Genomic DNA, 23658 nt, shown 5'->3' on the forward strand with positions numbered 1-23658 from the left:
AATATTTGCATAAGAGCAGCAAATAGAAACCTCAGTATAACTAAATGCTTAACATTTCCTATATCAAATATGTTAGCCCATTATCTGTAAATTCAAATTTGCTAATGTTTTTGAGACACAGGGAGAATGCAGACAGTTGCTTTGCAAAAAGAAAATCTCTTGTCTATAGTCAAGTTATCAATTATTGATCCTTTTAGAAACCTCATGAGCTTCCCATTCCACATTTCTGTCATCTTTCTAATCTTCAAAATTCCCAACAAAAATGGCCCCTTAGGCTTTTCTTACAGAATGGTAAGATTTTTCTACTCCCAATTTCCAAATTCTTCCAGCCTAGGGACTATATGACCCCACTTCCTGGCACCAGTTTTCTTTACTAACTACATTCTTATTTCTATAAATATCCAAACAGAAGCAAGTTAGGAAATAAAAAGAGTTGGACTTGTCTTACATTCTCAAGGTAAGTTTCATCATGGTAGGAGAAGGCATGGCAGGCCAGAAGGGCAAACTTGCATCACACCTCAGCACAGGTAGCAATTAGAGAACAAACCAATAACAAGTGATGGCAGGCTAGAAAGCCAGTAGACACTTGTCTCCTACATCAATTCTCCAGCTACTATTGGTTCCACAGCTTTCTCAAACTGCACCACCAGCTATATTCAGATCACCATACATTCCTATGGGCTACTCCTCATAGTATATTCATTTTAGAAATGGTTATTGTAATAGTATTATTAGATAACGTATGACCTTTAGTAGTTTTATAGTGAACTTCCATTTCTGTCCTATGACCACATAATCTAGTGAGATACTAACTTTTCATTGTGTCCATAGCCTTAGCAACTTTAAAGATTAATGGTCAAGTCTTTCATGTAAAGTAGTCAAATGTAGGCATGCATTGCATTTTTTTTGTCATTATTGGTTACTCTTTTGGGGAAAGAACATATGAGAGTTAAATTGTCATTATTCTCACTTTATATCAGAGGTAAAAAAGTATCCTCATACTATGACAAATGTGTAATGCTTAGATCACAAAGTGCATTCCAGCTTTCTTCCATAAAGACAGGATGTTTCCTCTTCCCATTCTATTTGGAAAAAACAAACAAACAAACAAACAAACAAACAAACTTAGGTTGTATTCAAGAAAAGAAAGAGAATTAAATTGCACTATTAAAATGGTAAGTATTTATATATTATTCCTAAATCTCTCTAAAGACATTTTACAAATAATTCCATAGTAGTGTGGACAAAATCCAAAGACTCATGTACTAAAAGTAATAATAGCATAAGTCATATTGACCCATATATCCATTTAAACTATAAAACTTTACAAATAAAAGTGAATTCTTCTATGTTTAACTTTTTATTACACTTTGATTTCCATTGTTAGACATTCACAAGCTATGTAATATACTACTACTTTACTAATTCCAATATAGTTATTTTGTTGTGAAATTCTTACACAAAATCATTTCATTATTTTTAAAACTTTTTTATAAGAAAGAGAACTAGAACAAGATAGAGAGAGAGGGCGGGGGGAGAATTGGTGTGCTAGGGCCTGCAGCAACAGCAGTTAAACTCCAGATGTATGCACCACCTGGTGTGCATGTTTGACCTTTCACACTTGCATCCCCTTGTGTGTCTTGGTTACATGCCTTCTGGAGAATCAAAGATGGGACATTAGACTTTGCAGGCAAGTACTGTAACCAATAAGCCATCTTTTCAGCCTCATTTTATTGTTTTTATTAAACATTCAATCTCCAATGCTATTTTGAGAGTCATGTGTGGTCATAACACTGGTCTGGTTAATTAATTTATATGATACAAATATGTTTTTATACTTGTAAAAATGAAAATTCATTCATACTTTGAATTATAGTTTGACATGAAATGTTTTCCACCTGGGAACGACTGAAAATCTTATTTATTTATTTTTTTTTGTTGAGTACAAAGAGAATACATTTGTGTTAATTTTTGCTATATGTTAGAAACTTCTAAGCAGCTTGAAAGAATATGCCATTTAATGAGCTGGAGCCAAGACTTATCACTAAGTATCAAGGTCTGTGCCTGAGTACATGTATATAGTTTCTTATATATCTCCAAATATTTGCAATGTACCAGCATCTCAGGAGCTACAAACCACAAAAATATGTCTAGAGGTAAAATTTGGTGGAGTTTTTTTTTTTTTTTTTTAACTGAATTACCCTCAATAGATGAAAGTGCTATCACACTAGATGCTTTTCAATACCAACAATAACTGAAATTATTTTCTGTGTTTTAACGACCTTCTTTTCCATTTTAATACTTTCTTCTGTGATTGCCAACTGGTAGAAGGTCAGGCTATTGATGCAGTGTAATTTTATTTTAGAGTTGTAAGTAATATGAATACTGTCAATATAACCCTGACATTGGCTTTATTAGATTTAAAGGACACAATTCAGGAGCAGCATTGATGGATAACAGCTGCATCAGAAGGATATGTAGCATCTCAAATTCAACTCTGTGACATTTCCATGAAATAGTGAGGTTTCTGATTTATAAAAAAAAGTATGAAATTGAGTCCAGGGAGATAGCTTACCTATTAAACACACTTGCTTGCAAAGCCTGATGGTCAGGTTCAGTTTCCCAACCAACCATGTATAACTTGCCTGGCATATATTTACAGCAGCAAGAAATCCTGGTTTGATCATATGCCCACAAACAAACACACACACACACACATTGAATTAATTAATTAATAGGTTAGTTAATTAATTAATTTACAAACAAATAATACAATGTTTCAGTGCAATACTCCTACACCATTTATAATAACTGTGTGCACCTTGATTACATTTGTCCCTTCTGTGGTGCTCATTTATCATTGCCACTAGAGAATCAGGCCTATCAGGAATCCTAAAGCAAACCAGTCTAACTAGATACCAGCTGAATGTTTAAATGCACATATTTACTATAAAACTTTATCAGTAAATACTGCAATATAAACATGCAAACAAATATCATAAATATGCAATTAACATTAAAAAGTGGTCTTTAGAGATGAATACTGTTGCAGTCCGGTTTGCATTGCTGGTAGAAATCACCCAACCAAGAGCAGCTTCTGGGGAAAAGAGATTTATTTTGGCTTACAGGCTCAAGGGGAAGCTCCACGATGGCAGGGGAAAATGATGGCATGAGCAGAAGGTAGACCTCACCCCCTGGCCAACATAAGGTGGACCACAGCAACAGGAGGGTGTGCCAAACACTGGCAAGGGGAAACTGGCTTTAATACCCATAAGCCCGCCCCCAACAATACACTCGCTCCAGGAGGTGTTAATTCCCAAATATCCATCAGCTGGGAACCTAGCATTCAGAACACGTAGGTTTATGGGGGACACCTGAATCAAATCACCACAAATACATTTTCCTATAAATCCAAAGTACCCAGGTTTGATTTCCCAGGACCCAGATAAGACAGATACACAAAGTGACATATGTATCTGCAGTTCCTTTGCAGTGGCTCGAGACCCAGGTGTTCCAATTCTCCCTCTCCCTCTGTCTCTCTCTCTCTCTCTCTCTGACTTTCTCTTACTCTCTCTCTCTCAAACAAACAAATAAATAAATAAACATGGAAATGTTTACTTTAGTACATTAGTTAAAATAAATGTAAATAAAATAAAAGAAATGCATAGACCAGCTGATGGAAAGCTGCAAAAAGGCATGCTGCATGTAGTTAAATGAGAGAGATAGAAATCACCAGTGACGATAATCAGCAGTGGACACTGCAAGCCTTATGGTTCGCCAGCTGGGCCAAATGAGCCAAAGTGTACAATAGTGGCATGTCTGTTATGGAGGAAACCAACGGCCTTCTAATTTGACTGTAGGCCATTCCATGGGAGGGAATACATCCCATATACTGAAAGCCTACAAGAGGGATAGTCATGAGGCCTAGGAGTGTAACAGCTGCTGCTGTCTGGCTAAATGCACATACTATGCTCATCAAACTTCCCAGTAAGCACTTCTCTTAATGTTCATACCCATACATTAATGCTACTTTCAGTTTCGTTAGAGAATCTTCTCTTTTCAGATGGCAGTGACCTTGGGATGACTCCAAAGGCACCATAGTGCTGAGAAGAAGTGACAGATGAGTGCTCAGCACTGAAATATCTATATCACACCATCTGAGGCTCAGGGTCCATTGCAGAAGAGATGGAAGAAAGAACTTAATAGGCAAAAGAAGGGTAGGACTCCTTATGGCAAATTTCTCCAGACACAAACTGGCCTAGATACCCATGAGCTCACAGTGCCTGATACTACCTACACAAAACCATCATAATAGGAAGAAAAGATAATGATATCAAAATAAAAGACAAATTAATTGAGAGAGGGAGGGGATATGAAGGAGAGTGGATTTTCAAAGGGGAAAATGGGGGGAGGCAGGGAATTACCATGTGATATTGTTTACAATCATAGAAGTTGTCAGTAAAAATAAAATAATAAGGCTTTCTATATAAATTTTCTTCCTTATTAAATATTTTAATGTTACCTTTAAACATGTAGAACAGATGTTGTACCACACATAAAACACATATAAATCTATGAAATATATTCATATCTATGCACTTATACAATAAAATATGTATGAGTATATATGCATATTTGATTTGTGTAAGGAACTTAAATTGCTTGTTGTACAAGTGGATAAATTAAGAAGTATATTTTTTTATTAAATAGTTTTGTACTCAGTGAATACAGTCAAGTTGGTGCCATTATTAGGCTCATCCATGTATTACCCCCTCCCTCTGGCCCCTCCTTGTTGAAGTATATGGGTCATGCATTGTGGGGTTGGCCTACAGTTATGAGTAGGATAAATGTCTCTGCATATCCTGACCCAACATGTGGCTCTGACAGTCTTTCCGCCCCCTCTTCTGCAAGATTTCCCTGAGCCATCTTGGGTTCATTTTTCATCTGCTTCAGTGATGATGTGTTGGGGGCCTCTGGGTGTCTAGATATCTGATATGGTAGGAGTTAATTGTTCTCTGTATCGATCTTCTTCACCCTTGTGCTGGTGCCTGTTTCACCAAGAGAAGAGAAACCTTGCTTGTTTTACCCATTTTTCTTGGTTTCAGCTGGAGCCCTTTTGAGGCATGATGGGATGGTTCAGTCCTTAGGATCTGCATCTATCTGAAAAAGAGGAGAAGATTCTTCAACAGAGAATAAAGTTAGCACCAGACAAATGGTATAACCCTTATTATTATAATTTTTTTGTAAAGAATTTAACAGGTGTAGGCCCAATTGTAGCCCACAATTGGTGGTTGCTTGATAATGGAGAGTGGGCTTATGTTTGGATATGGTTCTGACTTATTTCCCAGCTCCAGCTATGGGTCCCATTTCACTGAGATGATCAGTTAGCCAAATCAAGAGCAGTTGGTTCTCTTCCATGGCTGTGCACCAGTATTGTACTTGTGTGAGCATCACAATGGGTTATTTTCTGCTAAGTAGATTAGACCATGAGTTGCTTGGACATATATTGATCATGTTCCCCCAGTCGCCCATGTAGCACCTTCTGGTACTAGATACACTGACTGTCTGTGGACTGACTCTCTTCCAGCTTCCAGTCATGCCATTCAATTTTACATGTCAACTGCATATGGTGTCTTCAGCAGTAGGGTCTTACCAGTAAACTTTGGTGGGTCATCAAGTACTCTGACAGAAATCTGTCTTTCTTTTAGGAAACCTTGTAGGTCTCTCTGATCAAAAGCTCATTGTGGATGAAAGCCATATGCTGGTACTGGGAGTTATAGGTACATGCCCACTAAGAAAAGGAAGAAAAATATAACTAATATAAAAGAGTTAGAGAGAAGAGACAGAGAGAGGGTGAGAAGCTGTAGAAGATTAAGGTCAGTCTTCATCATATCCTCTCTTTTGTCTTGTGGATACACAAATCTAGACCCAAATGGCAATGGTACCATAAAATTCTATATCCTAAAAGGCAAACCAAATGGTTGAATCTCCACAAGAACTATATTTAATCTTGAAAGTATGATAAAGGAGCCTAGTAACCAAATATTAAGAGCACCTGAATTTGTACTTTCATAACATGTCATTTATTCTAATTAATATAAATTTAAATGAATGACTTAGTAAATAGAAAATAAATTGTAATAAGTGAAATATTAAAAATACATTTAATATTTCATCTTTGAAGGTTTAATCATTTAAAATGTTAAATTTATTCCATGTTTATATTTAAAAGTTTTGCGAGAAAAGCAATGCACCAAGAAATGGTTCATGTGATTTAGTTTTTTCTTGTATTTTTTATTCCATCTTTTTTTTTATTAGATATGGAGATATTATCTTGTAAACAACACATGTTGGTAACAACCTTTTGTTCTTCTCTTCCCCTTTCCTGTAAAGGTCTTCCTCATTGGAGATGCTGGTCAACCCCTAGGGGATTGCGGATCATGCATTATGGGGGGGGTGTCTCTGTGCAAAATGTCCCAACTTGTGGCTCTAACAATCTTTCCAACCCCTCTTATGCAAAATTTCCTGAGCCATAATGGGAACATTTTAAGTCTACTTCAGCGATAGGCACTTAGGAGCCTCTGGATCTATGGTTTGATAGATATTGAGTGTCCTCAGTATCTTTCTCCATCACCCATATGTTTATATCAGATTCACAAAGAAAGCAGCCATCTTGCCCATTTCTCCAATTCCTATATGGTTTCACCCAGGGGCCAGGGTGGAGTGCAATGGGTCATTTATCTCCTCATGTCCAGCTCCTGTCTGAAAAAAGAAGCAGATTCTCCAACAAAGAATGAAGTCAGTACTGATGAAATGGGATAATCTTTATTAATTTAGAGAGAATTAAAAGGGTTCAAACCCTCTTAAAGCCTAAGGTTAGTGGGAGCTTGAAAATGGAAAGCAGAATCATTATCTGCATATGGTTCTGACTTGTTTCCCAGTTCCAGATCTGGTTTCCTTTCCACTGAGCCCATCTATTGCCCAATCCAAGAGCAGTTGGTTACCCACCATGGCTGTGTGCCACTATTGTATTTGTGTGAGCATTACATCCTGTTGTTAGCTTCTGAGTCACTTAGCCTTTGAATTGCTTTGTTTGTCACTTTCTCCCAGTAGCTCATGTAGCACCTTCCAATACTAGATGGGCTAATTATCTGAGGACTGGCTCTCCTCTGGATTCCAACCAGGTTTCTCTTTGGTCCATATCAACAGCATTTGGTGTATTCGGCAGTAGGGTCTAACCATTAATCTTTGGTATGTAATCAAGTGCTCTGACAGAAGTCTGTCTTGTTTGTTTTGGGAAATATAATAGGTCTCTCTGATCAACAGCTCATTGTGGATGTAGACCACATCCTGGTACATGGAAAACCAGGCCAGTGCCAAGTGAAAAGAAAAATGAAAAAGCAAGAGAAGAAAAAGAAACAGGAGAAATTTGAGGTTAGCTTTCATCTCTCTCTCTCTCTCAAGGGCCCTGCAATTCAGGTGCTCCCTCTAAGGTACTCTTGAGGGTTCCACCTTTTAGTCTAACTTCCAGGATATAGGCTTCTATAGTACCAGTTCAATTTGGGTTCAGTTTTGCTTGCCCCTCACTCTTTCCCTTCCCTCAAGGGGTACCTTTCCTAGCTATATGCTAGTCAGTTATGTCAGCAACTTAGGCCAAATACTTAGGTTAGGATCTGCAATGAGGGAGAACATGTGAGGGTTGTCTTTGTGTGAGTTCAGTTAAATTTTCTGTTCCAAGTTTGAACATGTTTCTACAAATTTCAATGTGCTATTTTTTCTTACTCCTGAGTAGTATTCCATCTTGTAGGTATACTACATCTTGGTTATCCATTCATCCAATAATTGACACCTGTGTTGATTCAAGTTTTTAGCTATTCTGAATTGAGCAGCAATAAACATGGTTGAGCAAATATGTCTGAACTTATATGTGGAGAGTGCAGGGTAAATGCCCATTAAGGAAATAACAGGGTGTGTTGGTACAATATATTCATCCTTTACAGCAGTCTCCATATTGATTTCCACAGTGGTTGTAACAGCTTACATTCCCACCAACAGTGGATGAGTGTTTATTACTATTTCTCTGTAGCCTCACTGATATTTCTTTTCATTTGATTTTTTAATGTTTGGTATCCTTACTGGGGTAAGCAGAATCTCATAGTTGTTTTAATATTCATTTCGCTAATGGTTAGGGATGTTGAACATTTTCTTAAGTGTGTGTTAAGCATTTATAATTCTTCTTCTGAGAACTCTATGTAGTTCTCTGCCCCAATTTTGGAGTGGGTTGTTTGGTTCTTTATTGTTTACTTTTTGGAGTTCCTTGTAGATTCTAGATATTAGGCTTTTGTCAATGGTATAGTTGGCAAAGATTTTGTCACATTCAGAGGGTTTTCTATTGCCTCTGCTTATGGTATGTTGTCTGTACAGAAGCTTTTTCACTTCATGAGATCCCATTGGTTGAGTGCTTGTTTAATTTCCTTGGCTACTGGGGTTTTGTTCAGGAAGTATTTTCCCAGACCTGTATCTCTGACAGTGTCTCCTATCTTTTTTAATTTTTTTGTTTTACTTTTATTTATTTATTTGAGAGATACAGATAGAGAAAGATGGAGAGAGAGAGAGAGAGACAGAGAGAGAGAATGGGCATACCAGGGCCTCTAGACACTACAAACAAACTTCATATGCATGCACCAACTTGTGCATCTGGCTTACATGGGTACTGGAGAATTGAGCCTGGAACTGGGGTCCTTAGGCTTCACAAGCAAGTGTTTAACTGCTAATCCATCTCTCCAACCCTCTCCTACTTTTTCTTCCAGTACTTGAAAAATTTCAGGTCTTATAGTGAGGTCCTTTAGACATGTGTTTTTTTTAAGCATCTTGAGAGAATATAACAAAACTGTGCACAAATTGTATAACATAGCTTTTACCATTTATCAAATTCTCTGTCTTAAAATTAATATGTGATGACTGGTTTGTCATCCAAGACAACATGGACCACATTTTAAACAATGGTAATTAGTAACATCTTTAAAACTCCCAATACCAGAAGTCTGTTTTCTCAGGCTTTAAAAATGAAGTAAATGAGACACTGTTATGGACATTGTTCAATACCACATATATTTTGAACTATTATTAAAGTCAACACATATATATGTAATCCATCACTTTGATATGAAATGCATTGATTATATGATCAGATACATTTAAGAATCCCAGAACATGTCCTTTATTCTCTGTGTTTCAATGCAGCAATTTGATGTTTTGAAATTAATTTGTTACTCACTTTGAAATCTTAAGCAAAATTTTAAACAGATTTTCAAGACATTTGCCACTTGGTTTGATTTACAACATTAATCAAAGACCTATACTAAATATTTATTGACCTTAGTGAAAAATATTTTTTAAAAATCATTGTTATACAATACTTTTACCATGCATTACACATTAAAGTAAATTTTCATAACGGTTACGGATGTGCTTGTTTAGTTTTACACAAAGAGTTTAAATTTTGGCTGAAAATGTAACACTGCAGGGAGTAAAGGATCTATAAATGTACTTTCAGTATTGATTGAAACTTGGATTTTATAATCATCAGTGATAATAACAACAACCTTTATAAATGGATAACACAAAATGTCAGAAGTATATATAAGGTAATTTTATAAATTGTTGTAAACTCCTTTCAAGCCAAATTCATTATTTAATGATAGACAAGTCAGAAACATAAACAGCCACTTTTAAAATCACATATTCTAGTGCTGAAGAGATGTCTTAGCAATTAAGGCACTTGTATGTGAAGCCTAAAAGCTCATATTCAAATGTCAAGGTCCCACATAAGCCAGACACAGTAATATAGGTGCACAATGTCACACATGCACACAAGGGGGCACACACATCTGTATTTCATTATAGCAGCTGAAGTCCCTGATGCACCCATTCCATCCCTCCTCTCCCTCTCTCTCTCTCTCTCTCTCTCTCTCTCTCTCTCTCTCTCTCTCTCTCTCTCCTCCCTCCCTCTTTCTGTCTCTCAAATAAATTAAAATGTCACATTTTCTAACTAATTAAATCCAATGATATACTAATTTAATGCATGTGGAGTAATGATTCATAGGGAAATATTTAAAGTCATTTACACCACTGTGTTTGTATAAGAGAAATATGTGTTTTATTTATCCTTGATCATTTTGAGTTTTGTTCCTTTCATCCCTTGTTTCGTCATGGCTTTTTAAAAATATTCATTCATTTAAGAGATATAGAGAGAATGGGCATGCTAGGGCCTCCAGCCACTGAAAATAAACTCTAGACACATGTGCCACCTTCAGCGTCTGGCTTATGTGGGTACTGGGGAATCAAAGTTGGGTCCTTAGGCTTCACAGTCAAACACCAATACTGCTAAGACATCTCTTTAGCCTCTTCTTCTGGACTTTTATCAAGAGGGGATTTTACACTTTGTCATAAGCTTTTGTGAATGTGTTGAGATGCTCAAGTTAATTTTTGTGAGATTGAGTATCAAGGGAATACTGGCTGCATAATATGAATTGGTTAGCAGTATTCCCCTTTCTAAGCCGTGGAATAGCTTGAGGCTCACTGGTGGTAGTTTTTCTTTAAATATCTAGAAGCAGTCACTAGTGAGGCCATCTCAGATTGGGCTTTTTAGATGCTTAAAGTCTTATTAGTGCTTCAATCTCATTATTTAAGTTTTATATTTATATATTAACTTATTTGAGAGACAGAAAAAAAAAACAAAAAACAGACAGTGAATATGAATAAGTCAGGGCCTCCAGAAACTGTAAATAAATTCCAGATGCATTGTCACTTTGACCATCTGGCTTTAAGTGGGTATATGCGGAAGTAACAGGCCAGAGGCCATTTGGCACCCTGTTCAGTCATAGCTGGCCTGAGGCAGTTGGCCAAACTTTAGCTAGGCTCAGAAAGTTCCACTAGGCCTCACATCTGGGCCTCTCAAGGCCCAACAAATTTTCCTCTTAGAACTGCATTCATTATGTCTCAAAGGTTTTGGTATGTTGTAGTCTCATCATCATTTGATTCAATGGAATTTATTAATTTCATTATTGATTTTTTCAATGATCCATTCTTCATTTAATAGTGAACTGTTTAGTCTCCATGAATTTCTGTATTCTCTGTAGTTTTTCTTGTTGATGGTTTGTAATTTAATCCCATTGTGGTCGGATTATTTAAATTTTCCTGTTTTTTTTTTTTGTGCTTCTGAAGGATGGTTTACTTTGTTCTCTTTCATGAGCTCTTATTAGGTCAGGATTGCACAATCACAGTGCTGAAGAAACATGTGGTCAGGATCACCAACTGCACGCAGGAGATCTCATCAGTGTGTCCACAGGAAGGGAAGCGCAGAGCTGGGCAGTAGAGGGGCAGAAATCTCCCCCCACCCCCCGTGGCCTCCTTCACTTTGATTTTTCATGACGACCTCATGGAAAGATGTGGGATACCATAAAGGCTGGCGATACTCTTTATTTCTAAATCAGAACTTTAGGTCTGGGTGCACACAGGCTCTTAGTACTGTGCACATTACTCTCGCTCCATCTTGTCCTGCAGACAGCAAACATCAGAGACCAGCAGATCCCACTGCCAGTGTCAGAAAGCACGGGAGCTTTCTTTCTACTTGGGGACCAAGTGTGGCTCTTGGCTCTAGAACAGTCGAGCCTCTAGCATCCTGTGGTGTCCAACAGCTTCCTGGGCACTGGGGATGAGGTTCTCACAATCTGGAACAAAACAGCCAATTTGCTTTGAGTCCTAAAGAGGTGAGGAGTCTGCGCAGAAACTCGGGGCTCCCCGTCGTCAGAGGGAGGAGGGGGGAACAAGCTACCACAGAGTCACCTCACGTCAAGTCCAGTCACTGGCTTTGGGAAGACTTCCTGTTTACGACCCAAAAATGGATGCTTTTCAAATGACTTATCATCGGGCTGCTCTCCTTAAAGGGAGTTGATCACATGGAACCTAAGTTAAATTTACAGCTGGATGGTTTACACACAATCAGGCTTTTTATTTTTTAATTTTTATTAACATTTTTCATGATTATAAAATATATCCCATGGTAATTCCCTCCCTCCCCACCCCCACACTTTCCCTTTTGAAATTCCATTCTCCATCATATTACCTCCCCATTACAATCATTTTAATTACATATATACAATATCAACCTATTAAGTTTCCTCCTCCCTTCCTTTCTCCACCCTTTATGTCTCCTTTTCAACTTACTGGCCTCTGCTACTAAGTATTTTCATTCTCACGCAGAAGCCCAGTCATCTGTAGCTAGGATCCACATATGAGAGAGAACATGTGGCGCTTGGCTTTCTGGGCCTGGGTTACCTGACTTAGTATAATACTTTCCAGGTCCATCCATTTTTCTGCAAATTTCATAACTTCATTTTTCTTTACCGCTGAGTAGAACTCCATTGTATAAATGTACCACATCTTCATTATCCACTCATCTGTTGAGGGACATCTAGGCTGGTTCCATTTCCCAGCTATTATAAATTGAGCAGCAATAAACATGGTTGAGCATGTACTTCTAAGGAAATGAGATGAGTCCTTTGGATATATGCCTAGGAGCGCTATAGCTGGGTCATATGGTAAATCAATCTCTAGCTGTTTTAGGAACCTCCACACTGTTTTCCACAATGGCTGGACCAGATTGCATTCCCACCAGCAGTGCAGAAGGGTTCCTTTTTTTCCCCATCCCTGCCAACATTTATGATCATTTGTTTTCATGATGGTGGCCAATCTGACAGGAGTGAGATGGAATCTCAAAGTAGTTTTAATCTGCATTTCCCTGATGACTAGTGACGTAGAACATTTTTTTAGATGCTTATATGCCATTCGTATTTCTTCCTTTGAGAACTCTCTATTTAGCTCCATAGCCCATTTTTTGATTGGCTTGTTTGATTCCTTATTATTTAACTTTTTGAGTTCTTTGTATATCCTAGATATTAATCCTCTATCAGATATATAGCTGGCGAAGATTTTTTCCCATTCTGTAGGTTGCCTCTTTGCTTTTTTCACTGTGTCCTTTGCGGTGCAAAATCTTTGTAATTTCATTAGGTCCCAGTGGTTAATCTGTGGTTTTATTGCCTGAGCAATTGGGGTTGTATTCAGAAAGTCTTTGCCAAGACCAATATGTTGAAGGGTTTCCCCTACTTTTTCCTCTAGCAGTTTCAAAGTTTCCGGTCTGATGTTAAGGTCTTTAATCCATTTGGACTTAATTCTTGTGCATGGCGAGAGAGAAGAATCTATTTTCATCCTTCTGCAGATATTTATCCAGTTTTTAAAACACCATTTGCTGAAGAGGCTGTCTCTTCTCCAATGAGTATTTTTGGCATTTTTATCGAATATCAGGTGGCTATAGCTACTTGGGCTTACATCTGGGTCCTCTATTCTGTTCCACTGATCTACATGTCTGTTTTTGTGCCAGTATCATGCTGTTTTTGTTACTAGGGCTCTGTAGTATAGGTTAAAATCAGGTATGGTGATACCACCAGCCTCTTTTTTGTTGCTCAGTATTATTTTAGATATTCGAGGTTTTTTGTGATTCCAAATGAATTTTTGGATTGTTTTTTCTATTTCCATGAAGAAAGCCTTTGGAATTTTGATAGGGATTGCATTAAATGTGTAGATTGCTTTAGGTAAGATTGCCATTTTCATGATATTGATTCTTCCAATCCAGGAACAAGGGATGTTTCTCCACTTTCTAATGTCTTCTGCAATTTCTCGCTTGAGTGTTTTAAAGTTCTCATTGTATAGATTCTTTACTTCCTTGGTTAGGTTTATTCCAAGGTATTTTATTTTTTTTGATGCAATTGTGAATGGGAGTGATTCTCTGATTTCATCCTCTGTGTGTTTGTTGTTAGCATATATGAAGGCTACTGATTTCTGTGTATTTATTTTGTATCCTGCTACATTGCTGTAGGTTTTGATCAGCTCTAACAGCTTGCTAGTAGAGTCTCTAGGGTCCTTTATGTATAGAATCATGTCATCTGCAAATAATGATAACTTGATTTCTTCCTTTCCAATTTGTATCCCTTTTATGTGTGTCTCTTGCCTTATTGCTATGGCTAAGACTTCTAAAACTATATTAAATAAAAGTGGGGACAGTGGACACCCTTGTCTTGTTCCTGATTTTAGTGGAAAAGCTTCCAGTTTTTCCCCATTTAGTAATATGTTGGCTGTAGGCTTGTCATAAATAGCCTTTATTATATTGAGATATGTTCCTTCTATTCCCAGTCTCTGTAGGATTTGTATCATGAAGGGATGTTGGATTTTGTCAAATGCTTTCTCTGCATCTAATGAGATGATCATGTGATTTTTGTCCTTCAACCCATTTATGTAATGTATTACATTTATAGATTTGCGTATGTTGAACCATCCCTGCATCTCTGGGATAAAGCCTACTTGGTCAGGGTGAATGATCTTCTTGATATACTCTTGTATTCTGTTTGCCAATATTTTGTTGAGAATTTTTGCATCTATGTTCATGAGGGAGATTGGTCTGTAATTTTCTTTTTTTGTTCTATCTTTGCCTGGTTTTGGTATCAGGGTGATGCTGGCCTCATAGAAGGAGTTTGGTAGCATTCCTTCTTTTTCTATTTCCTGGAAAAGCTTAAGAAGCAATGGTGTTAGCTCTTCCTTAAAAGTCTGGTAAAATTCAGCAGTGAATCCATCCGGGCCTGGGCTTTTTTTAGTTGGGAGATTATTGATAACTGTTCGGATCTCCATGTTTGTTATAGGTCTATTTAAGTGATTAATCTCATTTTGATTTAATTTAGGTAGGTCATATAGATCAAGGAAATCATCCATTTCTTTCAGATTTTCATACTTTGTGGAGTATATGCTTTTGTAGTATGTCCCTATGATTTTTTGAATTTCTCTGGAATCTGTTGTGATGTTACCTTGTTCATCTCTGATTTTATTAATTTGTGTCTCTTCTCTCTTTCTTTTGGTCAGATTTGCTAAGGGTTTATCAATCTTGTTTATCCTTTCAAAGAACCAACTCTTTGTTTCATTCATTCTTTCGATTGTTCTTTTTGTTTCTATTTCATTAATTTCTGCCCTAATCTTTATTAATTCTTCTCATCTACCAATTTTTGGTTTGCCTTGTTCTTCTTTTTCCAAGGCTTTAAGGCGAAGCATTAGGTCGTTTACTTGCGACCTTTCTAATTTCTTAAGATAGGCACTTAAGGCTATAAATTTACCTCTTAGAACTGCCTTCATTGTGTCCCAGAGATTTTGGTATGTTGTGTTCTCATTATCATTTGACTGTATAAATTTTTTGATTTCCTTTTTGATTTCTTCATTGACCCACTCATCATATAGTAGTGTATTGTTTAGTTTCCATGATTTTGTGTATGCTCTATAGCCTTTCTTGCTACTGATTTGTAGTTTAATTCCATTGTGGTCTGATAGAATGCAAGGAATTATTTCAATTTTCCTGGATTTGTTAAGATTTGCTTTATGTCCTAATATATGGTCTATTTTAGAGAATGTTCCATGTGCTGCTGAAAAGAATGTATATTCTGCAGCCTTTGGATGAAATGTCCTGTATATATCTGTTAGGTCCATTCCTTCTATGACCTCATTTAGTCCAGATGCCTCTCTGTTTATTCTTTCCCTGGATGACCTGTCAATTGATGAGAGTGGGGTGTTAAAGTCACCCACCACCACTGTGTTTGGTGTTATCTGTGACCTTAGTTCTAATAGTGTTTGTTTGACGAATTTGGGAGCCCCCATGTTAGGTGCATATATGTTTAGGATTGTAATGTCCTCCTGTTGGAGTGTGCCCTTAATCAATATAAAGTGACCTTCCTTATCTTTCTTGACTAACGTCGGACTAAAGTCTACCCTGTCTGATATTAGGATAGCAACCCCTGCTTGTTTTCTAGGCCCATTTGCTTGAAACACCGTCTTCCAAACTTTCACCCTAAGATAATGTCTATCCTTTGTAGAAAGGTGAGTTTCTTGGAGACAACAAATTGTAGGATCCTGCTTTTTAACCCAGTCTGAAAATCTATGTCTTTTCGTTGGGGCATTTAGACCGTTGATATTAAGAGATATTATTGAAAGGTGTGTATTTATGTTTGCCATTTGTGTGTGTGTGTGTGTGTTACTGGTTCTATCTGTGCTCTCTTCTGTTAACTGGTATTTGAGTATAGCTTGTTTTTTCTAGGTTCCTTATATGTGTGCTTTTCCTTTTGTTCAGCATGGAGGATTCTATCAAGTATTTTCTGTAGAGCTGGTTTTGTCTTCAAATGCTCCTTTAACCTGCTTTTGTCATGGAATGTCTTTATTTCTCCATCTATTTGAATGGATAACTTTGCAGGATAAAGTAACCTTGGTTGACAGTTGTTATCTTTCAGAACTTGGAATATATCACTCCAAGCCCTTCTGGCTTTAAAAGTTTGTGTTGAATAATCTGCTGTAATCCTGATGGGCTTGCTTTTGTAGGTAACTTGATTTTTCTCTCTAACTGCTTTCAATAATTTTTCTTTGGTTTGTGTGTTTGGAAGTTTGATTATAATATGGCGAGGGGAGGTTCTTTCTGGGTTTTGTCTGGCTGGGGTTCTAAAGGCTTCCTGTATCTGTATTGGCACCTCTTTCCCAATTTGGGGGAAATTTTCCTCTATGATTTTGTTGAAGATGCCTACTATGCCTCTGGAGTGGAGTTCTTCTTCTTCTACTATGCCCTGAATTCTTATATTGGATCTTTTCATAGTGTCCCGAATATCTTGAAGTTCCCACTTATACTTTTCTATAAGTTTGTCTTTCTCTTTGTTGGACTGCATTAGGTCTGCCACCTGGTCTTCTAGCTTAGATATTCTGTCCTCTCCCTCATCCATCCTAATGGTGAGATTTTCTACAGAGTTTTTTATTTCATTAACTGTGTTCTTCATTGCTAGTAATTCTGACTAGTTTTTCTTTATTATTTCTATTTCCCTATTTATGTCTTGTATTGCCTTCTTTATTTCATTAAATTGGTGTCCTGCCTCTTCTTTGATTCCTTTGATTTCCTCTTTGATTTCTTCCTTGATTGTTTTCATGTGTTCTTTGACCTCTTTGAACATATTTATAATTATTCTTTTGAACTCTTTCTCAGGCATTTCCTCTAACTCTTTCTCTCTGGAGGACATTTCTGATGCATTAATACTTTTAGGTGGATTTATATCATCTTGCTTTTTAGTGTTTCTTGTGTTATAATGTATATATTTTTGCATCTTGGATTAAGTTAATTCTTGGATTTTCTAGCTAGCTGTGTATTCTTAGCTGTATCAATTGATTTGATGTAATATATTTTCAGGGTAGGACCTTAAGGTATTAGGTGTGGCTCTTAAGACTCTCAGAGTATCTACAAAGATGTTCTTAGGGGTTGAGATTCCCTGCTATAGGAGTATTCAAGCAGGCTGAGTGGAATAAAATACAGGTAGATTCTAAAATTTAACTAAACACTGTACACATTCAATCAAAAACAGCCCCGAATATGTACGCAAGAGTAGTTATTATAATGACCAGATCCTCTATCAACAAAGAGGTTTAGATTTCTGGTCTGTTGAGGGATCCAAGTCAGCTTGTGACCAAGTGAGACCCTTCCCTGGTGCAGTCCCAGTTACCTTGGGTGATTTTGGTCTCAGTCAAGTTGCTGCCTGGGTCGTCGGGCTGCTGTTCTGATTTCTGGAGCTGGGCACTTGCTTTTCCTACAGGGCAAACCGAGCCGCTGCTGCTGCCTCTGCTGCTGCCGTAGCTGCCACCACTGGAGCCACCACCGCTGCTGAAGCTGCCGCTGCCGTGACCACCGCCGCTGCTCCCCCCGAAGCCGCTGCTGCGGGATCTGCCGCAGCTGCCGCTCCTGGGTCCGCTGCTGCTGGGGCCACTGGTACCGGTGCTGGAGCCGCTGAAGTTGCTGCCGAACTCTGCTCCTGCTTGGGTCCCGCTGTCAGCCCAAGTTGGCGTGGCCGGGTCCCGGGCCGCTGCTCTGTTCGCTGGAGCTGTGCTCAGGCAGTGGGGGAGGGGAGGGAGCCGCGGCTGCTCTGGCTGTCTCGCTGCTCCATGTGTTCTACCTCGCAGTCTTCTCCGCTGCTTGCTGTCGCTCTCCCCTCACGTTTCCCGAGTTGCGGAGAGCGCGGTGTGAGGGGAAAATCCCGCACCTGGCTTTTCCTGTGGCTCGAGCTGGTCTGGCGGTTTTCTGCTGCGCCGCGGCTACGGTGATTGGCCAAGCTGCCTGAGCCGCTGGAGCCGCTTTTCCCGCCTGTGCGGGCTCTGGATGCTCTATAACTCTTCTACTTCTCCGCTGCCGCCTCAATTTCCTATACACCTCACTTTTTAGTAAAAGTGTGTATTTTGCTGAGTTTTTTTGGTCTTTTTCCCCCCTAGGCTGCTTTGGCGTGGTATCTACGCCGCCATCTTAACCGGAAGTCTCCACAATCAGGCTTTTTAATATGAACCCAAATAAATAGGAATGTGTACATTTCAACAGACTGGCAATTTCAAAAGACCTGTGCCATGACTCAACACTGGATCCAAGGCCTCCGTGGATATACATGTTTCCAGCTGCCACCGCATCTTAACAGCAGCAAGGAATGGCCAGGAGGAAGATGTGATTACACACACTGACGGGTCAGTTTACATAGTTTTGTTCCGTTTTCCCAATATGTTGTAATCCAAATTTATTCTAGAATTTACGTCTTAAAATTTTTCCAAAGGCGGGTGATTGGAGGAGTCAAGTCTGGTGGGTGAGTTTTCTCTCCTTTGGTGACTTCCCGCCAGTGGAAGAGTCACCACTGTCGAGAGCGGGGCAGGCGAGCAGTCCGGGGCTCGTCCTCTCCCACAAGCGGAGGACAGGGGCTTGGGAAGTCAGAAACTCCTTTTGGTTTGTTTGTTTTTGTTTTTCCTGACATGTTGGCAGAAGGGCCTGAACCTTCAGTTCTTCAGGGCGAGAACCTTCCTGAAATTTTCTGCATAACCACAACAATGATCACTCCAACGAAGCCAATGGCCAGTAGGACCCCAACTATGATTCCAACCATGGTCACTATGGCCAAGCCATCTTTCCCATCTGTCGTCTGTGCTTCTCCGGCCGCCTCGTCTCTACCGGGGTGACTGGTCTTCGTATCCGTAGAGTGACTAGTTACCACTTTGGGGGTGGGTGTGCTCTGGGTTTCTTCATGACTGTGGCCTGGGATTCCTGGGGTTGGCAGGTCCTCAGTGAGTGGCTTTGCTTTGTTCTCTGTGCTTGTCTGTATCAGAGGCGTCTTGTCAGTAAATTGGCAGGAACCATCAACAACGTGTGTGGTTACTATGTTGTCTTCTAGACCCGGGGTCGTTATGCCATCTTTCGCAGCTTGGTTCACAATATCATCTTCCAGCAGGCCAACAACAGCAGCCTTCAGAACCACATGCCAAGTCAAAACCTGTTCTTTGCACATCGTTGTCCTCTTCCACCCTTGGCTGAATGACCTGAACTAGTCATGTCCCTGCTGGGACATCAGCTCTCAGCTCGCACGTCACCCCTTTCACGAGTTAACACATCTGGCTCACAAATGATCGTCTTCCTCTGCAAATTCTATGACTCCCTGGGCGGGATCCCAGAGCCACGTGCTCCCCAAAACCCAGAGCAGCGCCAGCGCCTTCCACATCTTTCCAGTCCGCTTGATCTCTTCGGAGCCGCACAGTTAAATCCAAATTTTCCTGTATTTCTTAAGATTTGTTTGTATTCTAAGATATAGTCTGTTTTAGAGAATGTTCCAAGTACTGTTGAGAAAAGTATATATTCTGCAGTATTTGGATGGAATGTTCTGTAGATACTTGCTAGATCCATTTGTTCCATGACATAATTTAATTCTGATGTCTCTGTTTATTTTTCAGCCAGGATGACCTGTCAATTGATGAGAGATGGATAATGAAGTCACCCAGTGCAATTATATTTGGTGTTGTCTGTAACCTTAAGTCTAATATTGTATGTTTGATGAAATTCGGTCCCTCCGTGTTAGGTGCATATATGTTTAGGACTGTAATATCCTCCTTTTGGAGTGTTCCTTTAATAAGCATGAAGTGACCTTCTTTATCTCTTCACACTAATGTTGGTTTGAAGTCTATCCTGTCATAGATTAAGACAGCAAACCCTGCTTATTTCCTAGGCCTGTTTGCTTGAAATACTGGCTTCCATCCTTTTACCCTAAAACATTTTCTATCTTTTATTGGGAGATAAATTTCCTGGAGGCAATGCACAGTAGGGCATTGCCTTTTAATCCAGTCTGCAATTCTGTGTCTTTTGGTTGGGGCATTGAGGTCACTGATTTTAAGAGTTATTATTGAAAGGTATTTGTTTATTTTCACCATTCATTCAGTCAGCTGGGAGATTAAGATTTCTTTTCTGAAATGAGTTTCTGTTCAACCTGAGTATGAATCACGACCTGCCCCCAATAATGGGATTAGTGTGACTCCTATGTCACCATCTTATCCAGAAGCCCTCTGACCTATATTATCTAAAAGGGTATTTACATGAGTTGGTATATATTCAGTTCATCTTGATGCTATTTTAATTTCCACACATTTGTTAAGATTTTCTTTTTTGTTCTCAATATTACTATTCTGTAGAATATCCTATGGTTCATTAAGAAAAGATAGTGTGGAGATGGAGGGGTTGCTTAGTGGTTAAGGTATCTGGCTACAAAGCCAAAGGACACAGATTCAATTCCCCAGGTCCCATGTTAGCCAGACGCACAAGGGGATGCACATGTGTGGAGGTTGTTTGAAGTGGCTGGGGGCCCTGGCATGCCCATTCTCTCTCTCTCTCTCTTTCTCTGTCATATAACTAAATAAATAAAAATATTACAAAAAGAAAAGAAAGTGTTTTTGTAGTTTTTTTTATGAAATATTCTGCAGAGGTCTGTTAAGTCTGTTGATGTATAATGCCATTTTACTCTGGTATTTTTACATTTTTTTCTGTATTATCCATCTAACAAAAAGAGTAGGGTATTGAATTTAACAATCATTATTGTATTGAGGATATTGATGTCAGTTAGTGACACAGTAGTGTTGGTTTCTTAAAATTGGCTGTACCAGTGTTTGGTGTATATATGTTTAGCAAGCTGGATCACCTCAATGGACCATCTCCACTGGCTCCATTTTGTTTGAATTCTATTTTGTCACATATTTGCACAGCTTTACCTGCTTTTTTAATTATTTCTATTCACAAGAACTGCCTTTACCAGTCCTTTTTCCTAAGACTGTGTTTAATAGATGAAGAAAAGCTCAAATAATCCTTATTAAAATTGGGAATAAGAAAATGATATCTACCCATTCTATTCAACATAGTACTGGATGCCTTAGCTATTATAATAATACAAGTGAAGTAAATTAAAGGGCTACAATTTGTAAAAGAACAAATCCAAGTGTCCTTATTTGCAGATGATATGATTCTGTACATGAGATTCTAATGGCTCTTCCAGAACACACCTATAACTGTTAAATAAGATAAAGATTAACATGCAGGCTTTAACTAAGCAGGATGTTTCTTGCTTGCTTGGGTATATGCTGGCTTGAATTCATAGTTCTATAAGATGAATGATCTCTTGTGGGGGAGAAATGTTACCAATGGTTCTACCCTACATTTGGACCCTACATACTGTACATACAGTAATACTGACTTAGTAGACAAGATATATACACTGGTACAATAATGGCATGATTTCTTGCATGGAGATGACAGCATCCAACCAGTTTTAGATTGAATTTGAGGCCCATCCCTCTGGAAATTTATTCCTAGTTTTATAAGACTGAGAAAAATTACATGGCTAGGGAAGTAACAGGTCCTAGTGTAAGACTTACAACTATTATTTTCTTAATAGACCTGTTGGGCCCCACACACTGACTTCTCTAGGTATTTATGGTCATACTCACAAATTAGTGCTGCTCTGAGCAGAGGACAGAGAGGCTTCTTCTTGCAGCTAGCTGCAGTTAAGGCAGAGACACAGAACTTGCCCAGGTGCTGAGATTATGTGACTCTTAAGTACTCAGACCTAAATGGAAAAAAAAAAAATGTGAGAGGCAGAGGATCAGGAAAATTTCTATGAAACACTGTTTCTCTGAAAGCATGGGCATTAAACTTATAAACTCATTTCAACTATGCTTATCTGCATATGTATTCCACAAGATTGAACCCATAAACAATCCAGCATGGATGGGGAGGGTATTGTGAGGCCCTATTCCTTTCTGTGGAGCTACTGGCAAAGAATGTTTGTCAAGGGATGAAGAGTAATCTTTCAGTAGCTCAGCCACTTTTCAAGTGTCTCATATTACAGTAAATAGCACTGGTCTCATGCCTAGGCAAGTAACCTTAATTAAACATATTGGCTCAGAAAAAATAAAAATAAAAATTCTAAAATTAGGAGGGAGCTATTTGGAAAGAAGGTGTTCGGCAGGACTAAGAGAGTAATTGGGGTGGAAATGTTCAAAATACACTGAACACATGTATGAAATCATATTGAAACAAACATATAGCAGCATTCATTTACCTTTTCTTTGTATATATAGCATTGGTCAATATCCTTCCCCTGAATGAGTTATCTTATGAATGTAACTTTGCTAAAGTGACAGCTACCCCTACTTGCTTCTCCAGTTTTAACTTATTTGGCCACATTGATTGGAAAGCAGTATGCCAACAATATTCATTTTCCCTGTGGGTTTGAATTTGTGTTCAGATGTAAGCACAGTCAGTCTTACCTTAGGAATTTCTCACCCCTCCATGTGGTATGCTCTTTCAGAATATTTTCCACCCAGTTACTTCCTGTCTTCATGTGTGCTGAGCAGTCATGATTTCCATAGACTATTTCTGTTTCTAGGCAAGGCTATGGACTGGCCAAACTCTTGTTACCTTGCAGCTGGATATCCTACCAGTGCACCTACAGCCTTTTCGACAGCATCTGTGATCTTAACTTGACCATGCTAGCCCCACTGAATTTCAGTCTCATAGGCTCTTATGGAATGATAAAGTGACTCTGAAGTTCTCTAGGTCTTATACATTATGAGTGGATTGGGGGCTTTCTAACTTGGAAATATGATTGTGCAGCTTGCATTTTCCTAGCAGATATTTGATTGCAGCTTCTCTCTGAGGACTTATCAAGTATACTTTTCAATATGAATTTTGGTGTTTCATTCTGATTTTGTGATGTACCTCCATATCACTGATAAAAGGCAGCTGGTTTCCCACCATGCTGTGTGCCATTATAGCACTTGTGTGAGTATCACATCAGGTTCTTTTCTGCTGTGTAGCTTAGACCACAAGTCTTGGACAGATGTTGGTTATTTTCCCCTAGTTGCTCATGTAGCACGTTCTGGCACTAGATGAGCTAACTATCTGGGGACTAACTCCCTTCCAGATTCCAGCCAGGTCACTCCATGTTCCTTACCAACAGCATATTGTGTCTTTGGCAGTAGGGTCTTACCATTAACCTTTGGTGGGTCATCAAATACTCTGACAGACATATGTCTTCTTATGAGAAACCATTTGGTCTCTCTGATCAACAGCTCATTGTCAATGTTAACTGCATGCTGGTACTAAAATATTTTTAATAAAAACAAGAAAAGATCAAAAGTCAAGGGAGAATGTAATGACAATTAAAAACAACGAGTGAGTGCAAAGTA

General features: G+C 38.7%; 1 protein-coding gene across 1 annotated transcript; it reads right to left on the minus strand.

Moving 5' to 3' along the window:
* Positions 1 to 18923: 18923 nt before the first annotated feature.
* On the minus strand, positions 18924 to 19686 carry LOC101596357 (podoplanin). The gene is made up of 2 exons (XM_045155376.1): positions 19584 to 19686; positions 18924 to 19397 (listed from the first exon to the last, which is right to left on the minus strand). Exons 1-2 carry the CDS (start codon positions 19647 to 19649, stop codon positions 18942 to 18944), a joined length of 522 nt encoding a protein of 173 aa, XP_045011311.1. The 5' UTR covers positions 19650 to 19686; the 3' UTR covers positions 18924 to 18941.
* Between the last annotated feature and the right edge of the window lie 3972 nt (positions 19687 to 23658).

Source organism: Jaculus jaculus, chromosome 7 (assembly GCF_020740685.1).
Source record: "Jaculus jaculus isolate mJacJac1 chromosome 7, mJacJac1.mat.Y.cur, whole genome shotgun sequence".
NCBI classification, from domain to species: Eukaryota; Metazoa; Chordata; class Mammalia; order Rodentia; family Dipodidae; genus Jaculus; species Jaculus jaculus.

Coding starts and splice junctions, on each gene's coding strand:
- LOC101596357 (XM_045155376.1), bottom strand. CDS start 19,649: ATGTGGAAGGCGCTGGCGCTGCTCTGGGTTTTGGGGAGCACGTGGCTC. Junction 19,398..19,583: donor TCTGGGATCCCGCCCAGGGA/GTCATAGAATTT, acceptor GTGGTTCTGAAG/GCTGCTGTTGTTGGCCTGCT.